Source organism: Chinchilla lanigera, unplaced genomic scaffold (assembly GCF_000276665.1).
Source record: "Chinchilla lanigera isolate Chin_1 unplaced genomic scaffold, ChiLan1.0 scaffold00064, whole genome shotgun sequence".
Classification (NCBI taxonomy): domain Eukaryota; kingdom Metazoa; phylum Chordata; class Mammalia; order Rodentia; family Chinchillidae; genus Chinchilla; species Chinchilla lanigera.
The window spans coordinates 2,936,574-2,960,600 of NW_004955465.1; the positions used below are offsets into that span (position 1 = coordinate 2,936,574).

The window sequence follows — 24,027 nt, forward strand, 5'->3', positions numbered from 1 at the left end:
GGCTCAAAATATCCAGAAAAACTTACTTTTTTGCTTTGACTTGGCAATTTTTCTCATCCAGATAATTGGTGGTGTGCAACAAACAAATGAAGATGAATTAAAGGTCTGACAATCACGCTGTTTTATTTATTAAAAAAGTAGTCTGCGTAGTTAGGCTAAATCTTGAAAAAATATTAAGTAAACACGGGGGCCATAGCCATTGATTTGAGCATTCTATCAACACTGACATGCACCTCCTGTGACTGTAAGAGCCTATCCCCAGTAAGATATTTTTGGTAGAAGAAAGTAGGTTAACTCTCAGATAAGACCTCCTAGAAACATCCGGGATCTTTTCTGCACCCTCTCTTGATAAAGTCTTAACTCAAAAGCTCTGTGGTAAGAGAATAAGCAGGTCACAGGTTACCCAGGAAATGATGCATTTCTGAGGGGATTGGTTGGGACCTTCAAGAAATTCCCGAGTCAAGGCAACTAGGCTGTCGTGATGAATGCAAGTCTGTTCTCAGAAGTGACATCTGCCCCAACAGCCTCTGGAACTCGCGAAAGACCTTTGTTTACTCAAGTAAACAAAGCCTGTGGGATGGAGACGTAGCTCCGTGGCTGTTGCCTGGCATGCAGGGGCCCTGGGTTCAACTCCCAGCACTGGAGAGAAAAGGCATTTATTTTACTTTTGACACAAACAAGAAGCAATTAGGAGGAGAAAACGAGACATAAAAGGGTTGACAGTAAAAGTTGAATATTAACATGGTTACAATGATTATCCTACCAGCGATGGAGGCCTTACGTATTTCCTCCTGTCACTTGTAAAAACACACATAAACCAGAAATTATGGTTCACATTTAAAATTTTCATCCCTTTTTATTTGTCTGGCCAAAAAAAAAAAAAAGAAAACAAGTTGAAATTAAGAAATCTGCAGATGGACTACAGCTTAAAATGTGAAGGACATGGCAAGCGTCAAACTCTTGCTGACAAACAGGTCCCAGTCTAGCAAAGTCCAAGAATAACAAGGTGCTGCTCTTCCACTGAGTCTCAAGCTGCACTCATAAGAAGATGAGTAGAGTTAGTCTCTTTCTATGTGCACTGGAGAAAATTTGCCAAAGGGATGCTGTGACCTCTGAGGTCTCATGTGCACAAGAGGTCAGGCTAGGGAGAGGCCCAGTCTCCTGCCTTCTGCAGGAAGTTGAGTTGAGACGAGACACAGGGCTCTCAAATCCCAGGTCTCTTGAGGCTGTGGCTGCATCCACTGGGCACCAGCACCCACCATCTCTGCAGCTTCTCCTGTATCCCTCTTATTGATAACGTGAGTGGCTTCTTGTATCACGTTCTGGAGACATCTATTGACATCAGCTCCCACAAAATGTAAGTGAAAAGGACAGGTGACCTTGTATGAAAATGTATTTGGTCCTCTTTCCTGCTCTCTGAGTTTGGCCCTGGTTGAAGACTCTCAGTGCTTGGACATGTTTGTCTTCCCAGCTGCTCCAGACCACGCTGTGTAAACAAAAGTCAGCAGCTCTGGGCCTCAAAAGTCCAGCCCTTGTTCTCCGAGTTCGAGCTGAGCTTGTCTCTGTAGAACAATAAACAAAGCAGAGAGGCCCATTTGTACAGGATCTGAGGTGGCCGATGACTGCGCGAACAGCTGATGTGCTAGTCGTGACAGTCCTTCAGGAGGACGGAATTTATGTTGGCTGCTTTGGCTTCCTCGTCTTGGACATATTTGGTTTAAGGAATGTGAGGAATTTGCAAGCTGAGCAAGGTTATACATTCTGCTTTCTAACCAGGCTCCTTGTCACTGAAGGATGTTTCTAAAAAACAAATTCCCTCAGTAGGATCTGTGGCAAAAGCAGCACAGGGTTCAAAGGAATAGTTCAAATAGGAAACAAATCCTCCCAGAAAATGCACCAAGCTCTGCTGGAACACAGGACCTGGCAGTGAGTTTGAGAAAGAGGTGTTTGCATTTACTATCAAAACTTGTAACAAAATCCTAGAACCACATCCTCCCTCTACCTTTCAGACCAGTGATGCAGAAGAGGCTGACGGGACAAAGTAGCATGAATACATACTGCATGCCTACTATATAGCAACATGTCATTCCCGTTTTGCTGATGTGAAAACTGGGGCAGGAGTCACAGAAGTTAAATCACTTGGTCAAGTTGAAATACCGGATGGCAGAGCAGGAATTTAAACCAATTCTTGTGATATAACACGGCTGAATGTGTTCGGCTTATTCCTTCCTATCCCAGAATGCTGCCCAACTATGCATCTGTCACTCAAAGTGTAGACTCTTCAATGTGATAAAATATCACTATGCACTGAACTAGAATTAAGAATACATAAATCCGAAGTTTAATGACTTGTCAAAATCATATAACTAATATGATTTTCTAATTTGACAACAATCTTGAACACTCTCCTAATATTCTTCAATATAAAACTGGTGATGACACATAGAAAGCCTGATTTTTCTCACGTTTAATTTGCTTACCTCTTTCAGGAAAAAAAAAAAAATTACTATTGGATTCACTGTATGGGAATGAATCCTAAAGCACTGAGTTCATTTGGATTCCTAAGAACTAACAACCAAATCAAAAGGGGAAAATAAAATGGAACCACAGCACCATCTAGTGATAAAATTGTTGCTTTGCAAGAAAACCACTTCCCTAACCTGAATATTCATTATATTGGCCCAAAGAATTCTGGTGTCATGTACTGAACTAAAATCAAAAGGTTCAAAGATTTAAATAGCAAAACACAAACACTTAACCCTCTGGAAATAAAATAGGTAAAACTCCTGAACTCATAGGCATATACAAAGACTTTCTGAAGAAAACCCCAACGGCACAAGAAAATCTTTTTAAAAAAATCAACAAACACTGTATCAAATTAAAAAGCTTCTGCACAGCAAAGAAAATAACCAACAGAATGAAGAAAAAACCCACAGAGTGGTAAGAGAATTTTCCAGCTACACATCCAACAAAGGACTAATATCTAAAATATATTTAAAAAACTAAAGAAATTAGACCTCCAAAAGTAAAAGACCCAATCAAAAACTGGGCAACTGAAAGGGATACTTCCCAGAAGAAATACAATTTGTCAGTAAATACATGAAAAAATTTTTAACATTGCTGGCCATCACAGACATTCACATTAAAACAACCTTGAGATTCCATCTTCTTCCAGTGCAAAAACATTCCGTTACTCTGGAAAGAACGGCATCAATAAATCAAATGCTGGCAAAAAGGGTGGGAATATGGGGGGAACGGTAACTTTCCTACATTGTTGATGAGAGTGTACACTAGTACAATTACTATAGAAAGCAGTAGGAAGATGCCTCAAAAAACTATAGAAATTCCATTTAAGCTATTCTCCTCCTTTATCCCGAATGAGGTAAAGACATCATATTACAGTGATACATGCATACCCACGTTTATAGCAGCACAATTGATAGTAGCCAAATCTTGGAAGTGGTCTATATGTGCATCAACAGATAGATGGATAAAGAAAATGTATTTGTACACCATGGAGGACTGCTCTGCTATGAAGGATAAATTTGAGTCATTTGTAGGAAATTGGATGCATCTCGAGACCATAATGTTAAGTAAAATAGATCAGACACACAGACTTACATGTGATTGGTCTTATACGAGAACCTCAACTGTAAATGGGTTAAAGAATAAAATAAAGGATAGCTAATAGGAAACAGGGAACTAGACCTTTTGCAAATAAGGGTACCAGGAGACTAGGAGTGGTGGGAGAAGGGGACACAAAAAGAATTAAGAGTGTCAAGTACCTGTATCAACTCCCCACAAGGAATGAGGTCATTATGTATCACGGACGTGTACTAATACGAAAATGTCTGCTGGCAATAAATAATGAGAAATGAAGAGCACATAAGCAGGAGTGGGACAGATTAAATCTTCACTGGCCGCTGCGAAGCAAACCCACTACCCCTGAAAGGTGTGCTTCACACGCTCTTTCCTTTCCTCCGCGTATCCTAAAACTTTAGCTACTATTTTATGGACTTGATAAAGTGTTCAAGTTCAGCTCATTAATACCATACTCAATACCATAGTCCCTAGTCAGTAATTGAGATATTTCCCCCAAATCTGACAGGACTAAGGGAGGTAGTCCAGTGGCAAAGGACTTCCCTAGTATGCTCAAGGGCCTCGGTTCAAATCCCAGTATCACAAAAAAAGTAAAAAATAAAAAAAGTCTCACAAGACTTGTTTGTGACCATAAAGCTATTAAGATCCAACCATCTTCCTAAATTTCCCTTCCCTCTGCTATGGTTTGGCTTTGAAATGTCCCCAAAAGTCATAAGCTAAAGGTCTGTTTGTCAGCTGATCGAGTTTTTGGAAGTGGATACTTAGAGCTCTAACCTTATCAAGTGGATTCATTCATGATGAGACCATAAGTCAATGGCATTACTGGAAGAAGATGGAAAAAGGAGGTAGGCCCTCACAGGAAGGAAAGGATCAGGGTGTGACTTTGGGAACTGTATCTGCTCCTCAGCACTCCCTCTCTGGCTTCTAGCTTCTTGTCTCTGCTTTCTGTGTCCCATTAGGTAAGAGATAAAAAGCTTTCCTCTGCCAGGATGTGCTGCCTCCCCACAGGCCCAGAAATAATGCAGCCATCTGACCATGGACTGAAACATCCAAAACCAGGCACCAAAATAAGGCTTACTTCCAATAGGTTCTTTTTCTCAGGTGTTTGGTTATAGCGACAAAGGCCGACACTCTCTCGTCCTGTCCTAGCTGGATGGCAAGTGTGAGACTTAATGCCATCTCTCAGGACCCACCAAGCATCACAGGACCCAACAATAGTTACTTAGTACAAAAACATGTACTTTGAGAGCCAACGATAACAAACTAGAAATCTTTATGATCTCAAAGTTTAAATTTTCGCTGAAAGTATTTTTTTAAACTTGTGGTCAAGCAGATGTATTTGGTTATCTTGTAATTCATATGGTGCAATTAAAAAGCTATCTGAAAAAAAAAGAAAAATAATTTCAATTACAGAAAAATAAATGTCAGTGTTGATGCATGCACAACTTCAACAGTGAAGCTAGTTTTTATTCCAAGGGGTTGCTACATCATTTCCAGGCCCTGGCTGTCAGCGCCTCTCTGGGAAGGCAGGAGTGCAGCAAGGCCTCGCTGGACACCAAGCGAGTGTTGTCATAACCAACACAGCACAGCGGAGGAAACACAGTAATACAGCAGAGAAATCCAGCGCGGCAGTGGTGACTTACACGATGTTAGGAAATTTCCCACGTCAGATGCATTAGCTACAAAATGGAGGTGAAAAATATCACTTGAAGTGTTAGTTAGTGCCAAAGGATACATATGAAATGTCTACCAGACATTTAAGTACTCAAGAAATGGTAGTGCATGATTACTACAAGTGATAGCATGTTTCTTAATATAGTATATGGCTCAGTATTGGTGCTAGGTCAACCTAGACATATGGCCAAATTTGTCTTGAGACCTCCAAAATCCATAGGGAAACTTGGCCTTGAAAAATAGACAAAAAGGCAGGAAAAGACATCTGAATCCACTGTGAGCACAGAAGATACACCACCAAGAGTCACACACTCTGCAAAGCTTTTAAAGACAGGTTTATTTATATATAAGTGCATGAAATTGAATACAGAAACTTTATTAAAATACTGTATATTACAAATTTTTAATCCAATAAATTCTGTGTAATGACATTTAAGTGCTGGATTCACTTTTAACAGATGTTTTGAGTGTTATCAACAAAGAGTTCACCCTGTACATTACAAAGAGGAGAGCCACACACGGACCTCAGAAATGGTCCGCGACCAGACAGCAGATGATATTAACTGTGCATCTTTTCTTTAAAGCAATGAATTGAAACGCAAATCTTGTCTTGTTAGACCACCTTTTTCATAATCAAAAATAACTTGCATATGTTTATTGCTGCCCTGTGAAGAAAACGAGAGTGGTGAAAAATAATTTAAATAAAGACCAACATTTCTAAGGCTAACCTGATACTTACTACAATTAAAATACTTAAAATTCACTGCAAAATGTTCTCCGGGAAATTATGCTATATACACAATGAGATTTGTACATGAATTGGGAAATAAAAAAATTGCTTATATAAAATTAAAAATCAATAGTATACAATATTTACAGCTTGTTAGGTATTCTATATAAAGTTTTTTAAATAATCCTTCAAAATTAAACTGTATTATGTAAACATGCAGTACACATACTCATACAGTGTAGCTTATAGTCATAACAGAGGGGAAGTTGTGTTCACATAATGCAGGGTACTTCAACAAATATGCTTTTGTTTTTCTGTATTACCCCTCCAATGCTTATCCTTCCTATTTTTAAGCTTCACAGTACATTTAATATATTTCTATAGTAAAAATAAATCCCTGATGATAAACGTATTTCTAAAGGTTACATACATAAAGTGTCTGCCCCGTACTACAATATAAAACACTGTTCACACTAGGATCTCTAGTTTACAACAAAACTAAAAATTTAAATGGTTCACTACATTTTTTCCCCATTTCATACTTTCTTGCAAAAGGGAAAAAAATAGAAGAAAATGCCATACCATGAGAACATAATGAAAGTAGTTGTCATCTGTCATAGTCAATGGCTAAGTAGCTGATCTGCATTGAACCGTAAGAAGTTAGTAGCCAAGACCTACTTCCATGACACCCTTTATAAACTCCGGATCTCCAGTCACAGGTGACGTGTACACAACCAACTCATCGGTGTCAATCCTGACTTCTGCTAGATCCACTTTGCAAAAGTACTTTAACTTTCAAGGCACTGAGGCATCATTTAGTTTTCTAAAATGTTACTGTGACTTAACTAGCTGATTCAACAGTGATCTTTCAATGCCTGCCAGGTAAACCCATATAGCTGGTACTTCAATGAAGACATCTTAGCTAGTTAACTTTAAGATTAAGTTGCTATCAAAATGACTAGAGTCAAGGGATAATACTTATGGTAGGAAATCATACGAAGTTTAACAAGTTATAAATTTAAATGCAAAATACTGTGGAATTTCGTATTTGTTCATCTAAACATGCAGACCCCGGTGTGGGGGTGTGTGGGTATGCTGCTGAGAGAATTGTGTGTGGGTACGTTGCTGAAAGAATTATAGTATTTTTAATTTCTCCATAGTAAATGCACCCAATATCACAAACACTAAGAAAACATCAACAATTAGATTATCAACTCAACGAGTACTGAAAGTAACCCATTTTGTCCTACTCAAATAAGTAACCTCTACTTGCTTGCTATGAAGAAACTTTAAAATGTCCCATCCCAGAGATACTAAATGATGAAATCTACAAACTTTCAGTTTTTTAAAAAGAAGCTTTTCACTATCAGTAGAATTTTCAAGCAGTTATTCATTTCAACAGGGTTTTAAAAGCAGTGATGATTTTTAATAATTACCAATTCATATTCAGGAGAACCAGTTATGGTCATGGGCTTCAGATGATTGTGTATTTCAGTGTCTCTTTCTATACATTTGTGGCATACTGCTTTCTATATGTTACAGACCTACAGACATTTCCAAAAAACAAGTTATATTATTACTGATGGTACACATACTGTATATGAGGGCAGGAAACAATCTATAATAAAATGTAAGCGCTTCTTGCTGTCCTGACTTGCCGACAGCTATGTATTTTTCAAAAAGATACTGACAGCACAACCGTAGGTGTTGAAAATTCTCTTCCGAATCAGCACTCTAGCTTCCATCAAAAAATGGTACATGTTTAAACTATAATGTAGGACATCTGTCTGGAAAAAGGATGAAGCACTTTACATGAACTGTCAAATTAGTTCTTAAAATCAAGGATGGGTTGTTATGTAAATTCAACATATATGCAATGAATGCAAAGAATGTGAAAGTGAATCCCCTAAATTCAGAGGGAGATGATTATGGTTCACAGCACAGTTCACTCAAAAATTTGAGTGTTGACACTAATTTAATAAAGAATTCATCAGTACATCTCCAGTTAGTGAAAATATTTCATATATTAAGTACTATTTTCCCCCAAATTCACAGCTATGTTTTGAGATAAATAATTCAGCAACCTTAACAATAGTGCATTTTCTGTAACAGAACAGAGATGCTCAAATTAGAAGGGCAAAGCCACAATCACATACACACACACGCACACACGCACATGTAAAGGACTTCAAATGTGCCGTGGCCAGGGCGCCCACACGCAAGGGACACAGAACTATGGAGACGCGCGGGACACACACACACGGTGTGTCTCATCTCAGCACAGTGGAAAGGGGGGCTGTGTTCTCACAATGCAAGGTGCTTCACACACCCAGCAGCTCTCCAACATTTATTCCTGCCTTTAAACTTCCTTAGCTACAAAACGGTACCACATTTGAAAAATGTTAAAAATTTTAATCAAATGATGTTCTTTCTACCTAGAAGAGTTTGAAAGGGATGAGAAATTAAGGGAGATTACCAGACCATTTTAATCACTGAGAGTCTCAGTCCTGATTATTAAAGGAAACAGTAATTTACCTAGTTACTCAATATACACCAAACTTCTCTGCAATCAAAGTCTAATTCTAATTTCTTCAGTAACTTTTCATGTCCCTCATGTCCCAAAAACTATGCTTAAAGAGATTCTGCTTGAGAATTTCTGGGAGAAAACTTTTAGCAAGAGAGAAGTAGTCTGTGAACACTTCAGAAAGTGCTCTTAGCATCGTGTAACTTCCTGAATTATAAAATGAGTGTATATCTAAAATAACTATTGCCTTTGGGGTTAAAAAAAACCCAACCAACCACCACCAGGACCAACAAGAAGCCTGGTCCACGTGAAGCCCAGCTCCACAGTCCTAACAGACTCGGCAGCACAACGCGGAGCCAGATGTCCGAGGTGGCAGAAGAACAGTGGATGTGTCGGGGGAGAGTATCCACTTTTCCATCTCCAAAACAAGGATAATAATCTGTATACAACAGAGAACCAATAAATGTTCTGAGTCAATCTAATCCATAGAAAATAGGCAAGAAATGGTAAAGGGGCAAACACTGGCCGCTTCTACTCTTTCTACTATAACCAGTGCTAACTGGAACCCATCATTTAATCTTGACTGCCCTAGCCATTCTGATCCTACCAATTCCCGAAGTGTTCTCAGACAAATGTCTGCTGATTTTAAAAATAGAAGGGTAGAGAGTCAATGAAGGAAGTGAGATTGTAAGAGAACTTTTTAATAGTTTTTTTCTTAAATATATATGGAAAATGTGGAAATGAAAGAAGAATGAATTGTACAAAACAGAATCAACTGCTATTGTGAAATACAACTTTAAAAATGTTCCAGTGACTACTGATCATTTACTGTAATTACGTATCATTTTGCCATTCATAAATTCTCATCATGATATGAAGTGTAATAATTTCAGAGTATGAAATGAAGCTCAGAGGTTAAATGGTTGCTTGCATCAGAAATTTGACAAGTGACAGCCTGGATATAAGCCTGTGTCTCTAGAGTCTAACACTCTTCACTCTGACATAGCAATGACATCTCAGCCAGTAAAATTCCATTTAGTGGAAGTAGTGGGAAAATTGAGGGGTTGGGAACCTGAACTGCTAACCAAAATCAAGAAGTGAAATGCTGTCCCAGTCTTTTTAGGATCTGAAACTGTTTTGCTAGCTCTCAGTGGACTCCAGGATAGGAGGTCCACTTCAGTCATCTTTGTTCTCCCAACAGACAGTACTTCATACAGCACTGCACACAGTGGATCTGGAGGAAGTGTTCACAAAACTGAGCTAGCTGGAACTGGGGTGCTGGCATGGGCACAAGAGAGTTACAGCCCCATGTTCCTCATTTTACTTGGAGGTTCTGAGACTCTTTTTTAACAACATTCTTTGATTTGGAAATTATCCCTGTTCCTACATCACAAATAGAAAATACACAGGGCAACTCTTTCTTTTTCCTCTCTCTCATTTACAATACAAATACAGCACTGTGAGCTTGGAAATGTAGGGGTGAAATGTATGCAGCAAATATGAAGACAGTATATTGGGTAACGGCCTGTAACACTGCGTGGTAAACATCAAGATCTAAAATAACAAGCTGCACACAATGAGTACACCACCATTCAGAACTTTCTACAGCAACCGACCAAACTGTGCCATGGGTAGTTAACTGTACTTCCTTCTTTTAAAGGTTTTAAGTATTGTTTGTAGCTTACGTGAGGCCCCCTTGGTTAACTGTGCTCTACTGACATTTCTAACCAGATGGGCATCTAGGAGTTCCATCTTTGGGGAACTGATTTCACTATTGGCAATATTCTGAACATTTTTAAAGCAAAAGTGTCAACTGCAGGGGATTGCCTCACTACCTACTTGCACTTGTCATAAAGAAAATTTACTGCTAAATCACATTCAAATTTTAAGAAAGTGTAGCCTAATTATGTCAATAACAGCTTTTGTCGTATCCCAAATAAGGGTATCCCGCACCATTACACCAAGAAAAATTTCCCCGGATAACGTCGAACATCTTCAAATCTATTTAAAAGACCATCCAACCAAACAAGTATTATCAAATTCACTAACACCAAAGTGTTCACTGAACAAAAGCTTTCCAATTGGAGTATATCCACATATCTCTCTATATATGTATATAATGATACATATGTATATACATATATATCATTAAACATTAGTCTGTATAGGAAAACCATGAACTTATAAAAACTCAGCATATAAATAGCTATGAAAACAACTGATAAATTCATACTATACAACTACACTTCAAATATCCAAAGAGTGACAGATGCACAATATCTCAATGAAAATAACTGAGAGCAGCAAAGAAACTCAAACTGTCCACCTAAATATTACAGTATACAACACACTCAGTTCTTAATGTAAATCAACTTGATACTGGCATAACTGCAGGGCATGTCACAAACTATTAATCACTCAATCAAACTTTCATCCTAGAATAAAAATAAGAGTTTAAATCTCTTTGGTCCATAATTCATATATTCAATGCATCCAAGTTATTTTCTGGATTATGAACCGTATGTTCCATATTATCTATGATAACTTTCATAAACCAAAATAAATATTCAGCCTGTACATCTGAAACAATTTCCACATATTATTGGTAACTCCTCTGGAAAGACATAAATGCTTTAGATTATTGATAGAACAGCCAAAGTAAAGGAAGAACACAACTGAAGTCTATCAGAAAAGGAGAAATCAAACTGACTTGAAAAAGTCATGTATAAATTTAACTTGAGGAAACATCAGGAATATAAACAACACATGAAAATATAATAATAGGCTTTTACATTATAAAAGAAGTCTAAGATTTACCAAAAAGATCTGTAATAACACACCACTGCTTATTTTTTTAAACAAATTTCCAAGCCACAATGTTAGTAAATCCCTAAAATGCGCTTCTATGCTGCTAAGAGGATTCCTTCCTCAGTATCTCACTAAGCTGATACATCTATTTTGGTGGAGTAAAACTAGTCTGAAATTCCATGGATCTAAAAGAAGCCTACTTAAAAAAAAATAAAATCAGGTTAAACAAAAAGGCTCAGCTGCTAGATTATTTTTTGAATTCTCCTTAACTCCTTCCTTGAATTAGCACGTTTATTACTGCAACTGGTGCCCAAAAAGTCTCACAGGAGACCGATTTGAGCAGGCTATGTTTTACCTACCTCTTGTATTCTTGTAACCAACTATGTATTACCAAAACTTCTGAAAATGTTTTATACAAAGGACATTTCCATTTTTAGTAAATGTGATAAGATTCTAATAAACTTAAGTCATAACTTTTCAACTTAAATAAACTTAAAATTGAACAGTATAAATCAAGAACTGAAAAACTGATATGAATCACTGTGTATACATTCCATACTGCACTGATATGCTGAGACTGACCAATTCTAAAATTATTTACTATATTTCCCCAGTTCTTAGCAGAATCATGACACTGCCACCTATCCAAAGTAAGACACTGTATTATTCTCCCCATATAACTTACTGGTTACTTATCTACAAATGAAGCTTTTACTTCCTGAGCCTAATTTAGGCCACTCTTTAAATATAGTTAATACTCCAGAATGAAAGATAGTTTTGTCAAAAATCAAGATGTAGGGATAATCCCACTACCATACTACTTATAAAGATGGTTTCTCCATGAGATACAAGGCAAAAGTTTTCTTTAGAAGTGACAAAGAATGTAACATGCACTCCAGACTTTTTTCCTTACAAAATTTCTAAGAAAATTTTCAAATTATATTTTATGACACACAAATGACAATCAGTGTGTGTGAAACATAACATTTTTAAATTCATATAAACAATATTTATGCATGAGGGAAACTATTAAAAGGGCGTTAATTTAGCGAAAGGTATGCACCCTATAGATCTACTTTGAGTCCTTAAAACAATTTAGGTAGTCTTCCATTAAGAAGACTATTATTTTTCATATGAATAACAATAATGCCTAAACGTACTAAAACCCTAAATCCCAGAGATGCTCAACATTAAAAACCAGGTAATTTTTCTCACATCAAGTGATTCAGTATTTAGCACTCATACAAGATTTAGCATTACAAAACGAAGTCTTACATTTACCTGAACTCATGTCAAATATGTTCACAGCACTCAGCTACAGCTACACTTGCAAATCGTCACACGACCAATGTGAACAAAAAGAGAAGAGTTTGGCACATGTATCAATTCCTCAGATCGTCCCTGGAACTCAACACAACACTGTTAAGAACGATGATTTGAACGCCAATGTTAACCTGATTGGCAGCTAAACAAGGTGCTTTTTCTTGTAGATTCACGTAGTGTCTCGGTGCACCTTGCCTGGGACGGAGGCACGTAAGGTGCAGGGCGGTAGTGCAATCGCTTGAACACCAGAGGGCTGTCTTCCCACACAGCGCGAGGTCTTCCTCAGGCTTTGACTTGCTCCGGCCACGTTCTTGCACAACTTCATTTCCACTTGCCCACAGTGCCATTTTCAGGAAATCTGTACATCTGTTTTCTTAAGTGAAATACACTGCCTCAGAAACCTCAGAGTGTAGCGAGGATCCTTGAGAAGGAGATGATTAGTGTCAGTACAGTCTGCCCGACGCCCCACACCAGCGCTTCCAGAGGGGCCATGTTCTTCCCGGCCACGCGGTAGATGCCCGCAACCGCTGCACCTGCAGGGAGACAAAGCATAGCTCACGTCCAACAGCGGCCACTCAGCATCTCTGCCCGACCAGTAAAGCCGAGTCTCTCGCTGAGACATTTAGCACATTTTCTGGGCTTCTGTGTGAGTGGTAGAAAGTTACCTTTACTTTACCACATTTAACCACTTAATAAAAAACAGCCTTTTCCATTCAACAAAAGATGCATGTATATAGAACATGCTGCATGTACAATCCCAATTTGTTCATCAAATAACCTGAATAAAGAAAGGAAATTGCTAGCTCAGGCTCCCTGGAATTGGCCAACAATGCTGTTATTTCAAACTTTACATAAGGTGAAGAGCCTGGTGCTAAAGCTAGACTTGCGGATTAAAATCCATTTTTTACCACTCAGCAGCTCACTACCCTGAGCAATCCTTCATCTCTCTTACCTTAGCTGTTCAACTACAAAGTCAGTGAGTGTGCAGACTGAGAGATAAGAGAATATCGTAACTGCTTAAACATACTAGTGCATACTCCACAAATTCTGGCTAGTGGTCCTTGCGGTAAATGATAATGGCTACTCCAGTCAGCAGTTTACCACTCAACAAATGTGTCAGAACAACCGGGGACCATTTGGAAGAAATAACTTGAGGTCTGTTTTACACCATTCCCTACAGTAAATTTCAGGGGGATTAAAGAACCAAATGCTAAAAATAAAGAGCCTCTACTTTAGTATCCTATGAAAAAAGATGATCTTAAAACCACAAAAGCAACAATTCAAAAGCTTTGACATTAAGGCAAAATAGAAAAGTGTTATATGTGAAATGAAACAAATATCAGCATCAATATAAACACACATACACTTGAACAAATGCACATATAATAACTGGGGCAGCACTTGCTGCAATCAAATAAAACCCAAACAAGTGTCCATCAGTTGGAAAGTAGGTAAAGTATATAAAGTCCATACCATGGAATGCATATAACTTCAAAATGAAAATACAGATCTTTATGAGCTGATACAGAACTTAAGATATATCATCGATGCAATAAAGAAAAAGAAAACATAAAACAATATATATTCTCTACCAGTATAAACATAAATACGTGTGTGTGTGTGTGTGTGTGTATATATATATATATATATATATATATATATATATGTATGTATGAATGAATGTAATGCATACACAAAAATCTAGGGGACAAATACTAAACTCAAAATAGGGATTACTCCTGAGCAGAGCAACTATATTAACTGTATTTTAAATCTGTAACACATGTGCCACACCAAGGCAGGATGGTAATTAACAGGAAACAGGAGAGTGGGTGTATGGGAACCCTCTGTACTTTCTGCAAACCTAAAACACATTACAAATAAAGTACTACTTGAAAACAACACAAAAAGATTTATATACAAAATACAGTGGTATGTTACTTATATAATTAAAATTTTTAAATCTAATTTAATTTCTATATCTAATTTGCCTAAATTTCCCTATATACCTAAGAAGCTTTTGTTTTACAGGTCAAGATATCTTTTCATCCTATTATTCAAACAAAAATCACTGTATATGATGACAAAATTCAGTAAACTTGATTTTAAGCAGTAGGGAATAAATTTATGTTGGGCTCACTCCTTCTCCATTCTGCTATGTGTCAGTTATCTTAATTGTTGACCTGTTTAGATACAGAGACTCCTGAGGAGGTAGCCAGGTCATAGCGGTGCTGTACTCTGCAGTGGATTCATCTCCTAATGTTAAGAGCTGAATGTGCTGCTAGGAGAGTGGTCCCCAGAGGAGGAGGTGGTCACAGGGCTATGCCTTTAGAGGGTGTTTCTCTTCCCAGTCCTCCTGAAACTCTGCTTCCAGTTGCTATTAAGAGAGCAGCTGTGCTCCACCATCCCTCCCTCTCCCACCATGATGTTCCAGCTCTGTAGCAGCCATCCATGGACTGAAACCTCTGAACCATAAGCCAAATTAAACCACCCCTCTTTAAAGTTGCGTCAGGTACGCTGTCCCAGTAATGGGAAAGCTGACCAATACATACTGATGCTGACTGCTTCTATAAACATTCTTGTAACCCTTGCATGCAGAAGCAGTCAAGAGTGTCTCCATGATCCATGGGTAAGAGGAGAATTGCTCAGCCCTATGATATGGGCATTTTCAACTTTACTAGCCAATTTAAATTGTTTTTCTAAATTAATTGTACCAACTTAGGTCCCAGTTACTCCATATCCTCAGAAGCAGTTGATATTTTTTTTGCCAATCTCTATCATAATTTGTAATTCCTTGATGATGTGACTGAACTTTGCGTGATAGCAAAAGGTTTTTTAATGCATCAGGTTTTAGCCATCACGTTTTTTAATGCATAAAATGCTCATCAAATTTTGTGTCCATTTTTCTACTGGGTTGTCTTCTTCTGAGTCACTTTTCTCATCACTGGGACAAAATATCCAATACTCACAACTAAAAGGAGGAGAGGTCTGTACTGGCCCACATTTTAGTCCCAAATCCTGGCTCCAAGGAAAGATAGCATGGCACAGAGGTATGGTGGAGGAATAGTTACTTACCTCATGACATTCAGGAAGCAGAGAGAGGAGGGAGAAGCTGAGGTGGAGATAAGTCCCTCCAGGCCACACCACCAGGGACCATCTCCTCTGACCAGGTCCTACCTCCTAATAGCAAGTCGGCTACAAGCCCCATAATCTCATCTCCTTCCAAATGTCCTGCCTATGAGCACCTGAGGTCAGGGGGGGACATCCACAGATAAACCGTAACATCCCAGACCAAATATGGTCCACTTCCTATGCTTGTACAGCTTGTGAGCTGGGAATGGTTTGTACATCTTTAAACGGTCAGGAAGAACCTAAAGACTATTTTGTGATACATGAAAATTAGATGAAATTTCAACTTCAGTACCTACATGCAATGTTGTACTGGAACATAGCTGCACAGGTATCTGACACTGAGCTACCTCTGCAATCCAAGGATAACATTCACACAGTGAACGAGCCTCTACTTTTGTTTGGTATCACGTTCTCACTGGCCTGAGGAAAATAAGCTGTGTACCATGTTCACTCCTATTTTCTACAGTAAGTTGGTAAATAAGAAACAACTATTTCTTAAAAATTTGAGAGAGCTCATCTGTAAGCCCCATTTGGGTGTGAGGTTTTTGGGAGAAAGAATCTATAACATTTCTTTAAAAAATAATTATTATCCTATTAATATTTTCCACAGGCCAACTTTGATATTTTATATTTAGGAACATGTATTCATAAAACTGCTTGTTATAATTATTTCATTTTTTATCTTTATTACTGAAAAAGTTACTTTTATCATAATCTATATGTTACTTTTCCACCTCTTTTTTAGTTTACCAGTAATCTGTCTACCTCATCTCTCCAAATAGCTAGTTTTTTGTTAATCTGCCATGAAGACAACTTGTAAAAGTTATAGTAACTCACTATATCAATAAGACTAAACAATATATTTAAGAAGATGCCATAAATAACAGTTTAAGTGTTTAGGAATTAACTTAGTAAAAAATATATACAAATCTCCTCTGAGAAAAATAATAAAACACAAAGATGATCTCAATAAATGGAAATGCATTACATGGTCATAGGTGGCATAATTTAATAAACCAGTGAGTCCCAAATTCACCTCTATATTCAATTAATTCTGAATAAAATCATAACTCACCCTTTTGGGGGAGCAAGTAGACATATTCTGAAATTTACATGAAATAATAAGGTCCAAAACTAGCTATGTTAAATGTGAGAAGAAAAGTAACAGCAAGGGCCTATCCCTGAGAGATAGCAAGACTTACTATAAAACCACAGGCCCAAGACAAGACTGACCCCTCTATAACAGAAGAGACCAACAAATCCTAACAGAATTCAGACAGCTCCCTGTGCCTTCAGAGTGTAACGCACAAAAAGATGGCATTACGACATCAACGAGGCAATGAAGGAGTTTTTAATGGGTGGTGTGATAAAAACTGACTATGTAGAAGGGGAAAAATTCCCACCTGGGATCCCACCTAATACCAAAGTCAAAGGAAGACTCTGGACTAGGGGTAAACTGTGGTCTGTTCTGGCAAGAAAATATTTTTACTGGAACAAGCCACACCTATCCTTTTCGTACGCCTCTGTCTGCTTTTGTGCTACAGTGGCAGAACTGAATAGTCGTGATAGAGGCCACTGACCCACAAAGTCTAAAATACTTATAATCTGGCCCTTTAAGAAAATGTTTGTTAACTTCTGATCTAGATAAATTGAAGAACTTAATATAAAATTATAAAATGAACAGAAGAAAATACATGAGAATATCTTTTGACCTTGTTATGAAAAACAACTTCTTAAACAAAGCCCTAACGAGATTATTAACCATGAGGAAAAAACTCTTTAAGCTGATTACACTGAAGTAAAGCATTTCTACTCAGTAAATAACACCACGGATGAAGCCAACTGATCAAAGACTGAAAGAAGTCTTTGCCAAGTCCAAGACCAATAAGAGAGCAATCTCTAGTACATGAGAAACACCTGTAATTTAATAAGAAGGAAACAAAAGCATTCAAAGAAGATCACAGATTTAAAGAAGCAATGGGCAGAGAAGAAAACCTACATATGTAACAAGCACAGGAAAAGATACTGCCTTTCATTAGAATACTGAGAAATGTAAATAAGCCAATAATGAAGTGTTACTATTCTACATGTGCAGTCGGACTGAAATGAAAGAGTTAAGGTTAAACATGTATGGAAAGGAACTCGGTTTGTACCAGTTCTAGCATGAATTATCAATATAAACCAAAATGAAAAAAGATCACTCTCCTTTGGAAATAAAATTCCAGAGGCATCAAATATAGACATGCACCAAACTGTATTCAATTAGCACTCTATTGAATATGGATAGTCATAGTTGTTTGCTGAATGAATAGACAGCTAATTTATACCGACAGATAAATAGCTATACATAGATAGCTATGAGTGACCTAGTACTCATCATGTGCATTAAGAAAATAAATACAACTAAATATTCATGTTTACTAGTTTTAATTCAAGTCTGCAAGTCACAAAATTAGTGAGAAAAAATTTAAATATTTATTAATGTGGGCATAAATTTTTCCTTGAAATTGTGTCAGACGCATATTTTCAAGGATTTTAAATTAGAACCCTGCAGTTTCTAAAATCATCGGCTTATTTTATTCTTGACTAAATTAAAAGTGGGATATATATATGCATACGCATATCATTAGAGATAAATGGAAGATTACATTTCTCACCCTCCTGAAAGTTGGGCAATAATGTGTACACATGCAAGCTGCTCCTACTCCCCTCCTCCTCTGTGCATGGTTCCGACAATGGCAGCCCTTCTGCCTCTCTCTAAAAGCCACCCCAGTGAATAATAACCTATTTGGATTTTTTGTCCTTTGTCACAGTCCTTACATCAACTCTTTCCTTTTCAACCCACAGCCATTACTCTCAATCAGCTCCAAGTCTCAAGCTTAGAAGCTAGTTAATACCTCATAATTCTTGTTTTTTCCTTCTTGCCTCTCTTTATTCTTTCCTGCGTTCTTCCTCATTCTATCCATTCATCCAAACAATATTCTGAGCATCTATTATGTTCTAGTATTGTTTTATTGTTGAAGGTGCAGTGGTGATAAAGATAATCTCCTTGCTCTTTCTCGGTTTTCTCTTGGTACTTTACCTATATTCTTTGCTCAACTATAAAACAGATTTTCCTACTGAACTGCTCTGTCTCTTGCCCAACCCATTCAAAACTATCCACTTATTTTCCATGGTCTGCAAGATCAAAGTCCGTATCTCCTGGCTGGTCCGCCAACACCTGCTAGGATCTAGTCCCATTCTCTCCTCCCTGCTCAACCCCTGAGGCTCCACCATGTACATCCTGTGCTTCAACCTCTTTGTTTAAAGCCCCGCGTATCACAGAATGAGGTGATGCGAGGCTCCCTGCAGAGAGAACAAAAGCACCTACACAAACTCAATACAAGATAGCACAGAAAATCCAAATAGCAAATAAACAAAGGCTGAGAAAAGAGACTACTTGCCACCCCCACAAATATTTTATGACTGTCATCTCAGTGCCAGGGAACATACCCAGCAACATGGAAACAGGACTTTCCTCTCAAGGCAAGGGATGTCGCTCACTGTGAACAGGGAAAGGAGTGAGGCCCTTGAACTATGAAGGTAAAAGTCTTTCCCTTAATTCCGGGCCAACAATGCACTGAAAGGAAGAAGCCCTTCATGCACAGCCCCAAACAGATACAGGGGCAGTGGTGAGCTGCCCATTCATAGGGAAGTGGGCCAGAAGCAGATGCAGTGCATGCCTCTGTTGTTCAGTGGGGTACAGAACAAGTAGCGCCACAGGGAAGCGGGCAGCTGCTCCACAACCACGTTAAGGGCACAGCTGTGGCCCTCCGTTCTCAACAGGACACAGCCGAGCTCTGCTCAAGTAGCAGATGCAGAAACCAGGGCTAACTGTGAAGGCAAGGCTGGAGCCGGGGTCCAAGTTCAATGTCAAGAGAGAACATCGGGGAAGAGCTTTGGAGAGCTGTAAGAAAGTGCGAAAGGCAGCAGAGGAGAGCACTTGCAGGTGCGCGGAGGACCCTGTAGAGTGACTAAGTTTTCGCAGGCCAGAAAGACTTGTGTCTTTTGTGTATAAAAGAAATGCAATTATATTTTGTTGTCACATGCAGATGACACAAAGGACCTACAGGCAGCATTTTCACTTTTTAAGTGACAATTACCATATTTTTGTGTCTACCTACCTTCTTTATTAGTGAGTGACTTTAAAGTAGACAGTACATTCACTGTAGGATAAATTTTCCCATTGAAGTTCCAGATTTTTCTGTTTCCCACAAACCTTGTATAATGACAACTATCAGCTCAATGAGTAAGTCACCATCTTTGCCACAGAGGTGACAGCTGTAAAGTGTTGAAGCGTATTCTACATGCACACTGCAATGTTACATTTATAAGATAGTAAGAACAGTTATCAACATGGTAAGTGCATAAAAAACTGTGTCCTTGAACGAAATCAAACCAACTCACTAGTAATCATTGCTCCAGTTACAGAGGCCAGAAAGCCAACGCTGACCGCGATGACGGAGATCACTCTTCCATGCCTGTGCCTCTGCAGCATCACAAACATCAACACTCCTGCAGCACCATGGACAAACAGTGAGGAAAAAAGAGCCCAGAGGAAGATCCAGTACCACATCTCTGAAAGGGAAAGCAAAGTGTGCATCAGTCCACTGAGACCCACCTTAGAAAATCTAGTTAACAAACAGGGAGTACTTGTGATTGGGGGAAGGTTAAACGAGAGAATGCGTCTGCAAGGCCTAGCACAGCACCTGACGTGTGGTAGTATTAAGTAAGTCACAGCAATCATCATCATCATCACCATCACTAGTGCTTGAGGGAAAAATTCTCTCCACGATTTCAGAAGGCAAAGGCCACATTCTCATTTCCTCTGAGTCCCCACTATTGGTTATCTCCATCCCTCATCTCCCAAGCCCCATACACCTGCAAACTTCTTGGAATTAATTATAAAAGTTAATTCATTTCCATTTGCTGTAACTTTTTAAAAAATTTTACATGAGGCTGGGGGTGGTGGCACACACCTGTAATCCCAGCACTTGGGAGGCTAGGTAGTAGGATTACTGCAGGTTCAAAGCCAGTCTTTGCTACAAACTGAGCTTATGGCCAGCCTGAACCGCATAGTGAAACCTTGTCTCCAAAGGACAAAAAAAAAAAAAAAGGTTTTTTTAAACACAAAAGAGCAGAGATTTTTTTTTTAAAAAATGCCTAATTCATTTCAGAGATATCAGTCAATAATTTTATCTGTTATGACTTTAAAAATGTCATGCAATTCCCCTTGTTGCCCTCAACCCAATCTGTTTTGCCTCTGGTTACCCTAATAGTTCTTCCACAGAACTTTTCCAACTATGTTCTTTTGTTCAGTGTGGGATCAATCAACTGCCCATTGATGTTTCAATTCATAAACAATGGACAAGCACTATCTTCACTGTCTCTAGCATTCATTCTGTTTCTTCAGGTACGCTCCTGTCTCCTAGTCAATCCACAGATCTCCCTACATCCCTACATAGACCCCCTCTTCCTGCCCATACTTGTGATGTACAACAGGCCAGCAATTATTCCACGCTGGGCCAAGCACTGTCTTCCCCTGAGAATTCTGGATTGGTACCAACTGTGTCTCCTTGGTCTTTGTGTAGCTGAAGCAGAAGCCATCTCTTCATCATACCATGAAAGCCACAATGCAGAAAAATAGATCCACCAAAGACTAGTGACAACTAAATCCCTTATTCCAGTGATTATGGCCTGTTATATTAAAAATCCCCCTTTTATTTAAACAAGTTCAATAATTTCTGTTACTTATCACTGGAAAGAGCTGACTCCAAAATTGCATAGCTGTCCCCTTGAGGATTACTGCTGGTACACAAACACTCTGTAATGAACAGTATCCCATCTGCTATGTGTGCTAAGGAGTCAGTCTGTCCAGTGCAAGAATCAGTAAAATAGTCATTCAATAAAAGATATAAAAAAGCATTAATTAAAACAAATTTATCCAAACATCATTAAGGTATGAATATTTAATGTCTGTAGGAATTTAAAATGGTGCAGCTGCTATGAAAAACAGCACGACAATTCCTTAAAAAACCCTAAAAATAGAATTATCATATGATCCAGCACTTTCACTTCTGATTATGTACCCCCCAAAAATGAATCTCCAAGAGACACTGGCATAACCATGCTCGTAACAGCACTATTTGTAATAGCCAATGGAAAGAAGTAACTCAAGGGTCCCTCAACAGATGGATGAACAAACACTACATACATATATAATGGGAAATTTCTCAGTTTTAAAAGGGAAGGAAAATCTGTCACATGCCACAACATGGAAGAAACCTTGAGGAAAGTTTGCTCAGTGAAATATACCTGTCACAAAAGACCTAATGCTATGATTCTGCTTATATGAGGTACCCAAGTAGCCAAATTTACGCAAACAGTAAATAGAATACTGACTTCCAGGGGCTGGGGAGGTGAGAATGGGGACCTGTTGGGTCTAATAGGGACAGAGTTTCAGTTCTGCAAGCTTTAAAGGATCTGGAGATCTATTGCAAAACAATGAGAGTATACGCAATACTTACCGAACTATACACTTAAAATGGTAACTTTTATATACTGTGGTATAAAAAGAAATATATTTCACTTTTGTCCCCAGTTCCTAGCACAGAACTCCTAAAACCCTTCCAATTTCCTGACAGTCAGAGGTGTTTTTGTTATTTATAATGAGTCTCTTCTGATTACACTTGAGTTTACGCTAATGAAGTGACAGGGTGGGGTTCCCTCCAGGGGACCGGTCACCAAAAAGACCCTGTGAGTACTCGGCTACAACTCTCAGCCCATCACCTCAGGAAAGAAGAAGGGGCCGGAAGTTAAGCCCGTGGACACTCAGGAGCACTAAGTCTGATGTGCTCTGGGTCACACAGCACACACTGGGCAGCGGGAGGAAGGTGTGCCCGGAAGACGCGGAATCTCCACAATTCCCGTTCCCTTCCCTCCCTGTCCTATGCATGTCTTTTACCTGGAGGGTCCCGAGCTGTGTCTTTTATAATAAACAGGTAAGAACAAATGAGTGGTCTCCTGACTTCTGAGAGCTGTTAGAGCAAATGTTCAAACCCCACGGGGAGGGGTACAGGCTTTGCGATTTACAGAGACTCAGACTAGACTGGCATCTGAAGCGGAGGCAGTCCTGTGCGACTGCACCCCAAACTTGTGGACTCTGGTGACTGAATGAATCGAGCACATCCAGCTGGTGTTCTGGGGAACTGCCCGGCGTGGAAAAACACATATCTGGTCACTGACTTATTCTGTATGAGGGTAGAGGAAACCCTGCATGGGTTTCACCATATATGGAGTTTTTAAACCACTGTTTAAATATGTAAAAACATATAAAGCATGAATATAAATTCTAAACAGTTCTTTAAGTCAAGACCATAATGACAGAAAGTTAACAAGGAAAACTGTCTTTAAAACATGAAAAGAGGTGTTATAAAAGGGCAACATAAGAGAGCTTTGTGGCCACGGGACTGCTGTGCACCGAGGCCGAGGCAGTGCGTACACAGAACTGTCAGAGCCAAAGACACACAAAGGAGTGCGAGTACACAGTGGTCCTGGGAAGTCTGAGTAAGAACAGTGGGCTGTATCCATGTCGGTCTCCTCGTTCTGATGTTATACTGTGGAGTTTCACGGAATTTCCACTGGGTAAACTACATAAATGGTATGCAGGCTTTCCACGTATTATTCCTTCACTGTTGAATGTGAACGCTACCATTACTTCAAAATAAAAAGTTTAATTTTAAGAAAGGAGGGGACATAGAGAATTCTTTAAAAATCAATTTGAGAATGAACTCAAACAATATGAAGTCATTTCAAAGAAGAGACATTTGATCTCTTTATTTTACAGCATGTGTTAAAATACCATGCAGACTCCTTGATGGTGTAAGATTCAGACACTGGTGACTAAGGAAAACAGATAAAGCTGGCCTTTTAGAGGGTTTTCTCTTCCAGCTTTCAGAGAAATAGTGCTTTCCCATCACGCTGTCACTTCCAAATAGCTTCAATTTACAATAAATGCATTAAAAATTAAAAAGCTTAACTGCTCAGAAGATATCTGTATATTAAAAGACACACTTTCCCAAAGTGAGCCTAATGAAGTGAGAAGACAAGAATGCAATAATACAAAGGGTGAGAGGAAGGATTTTCATCATGGAGCTCTTCCCAAGTCTTACTCTGAGGCAAGGGAAGAGTTAACAGC

General features: G+C 38.7%; 1 protein-coding gene across 1 annotated transcript in view; it reads right to left on the minus strand.

The window, feature by feature from the left end:
- Window positions 1–5,591: 5,591 nt before the first annotated feature.
- Tmem170b (transmembrane protein 170B) overlaps window positions 5,592–24,027 on the minus strand; it is a gene marked incomplete in the record, with an annotated part of 31,918 nt that continues 13,482 nt past the window's right edge. Inside the window, 2 exon segments of the mRNA XM_013521861.1 lie at window positions 5,592–13,192; window positions 20,238–20,408. Coding sequence (XP_013377315.1) covers window positions 13,062–13,192; window positions 20,238–20,408 — 302 coding nt within the window.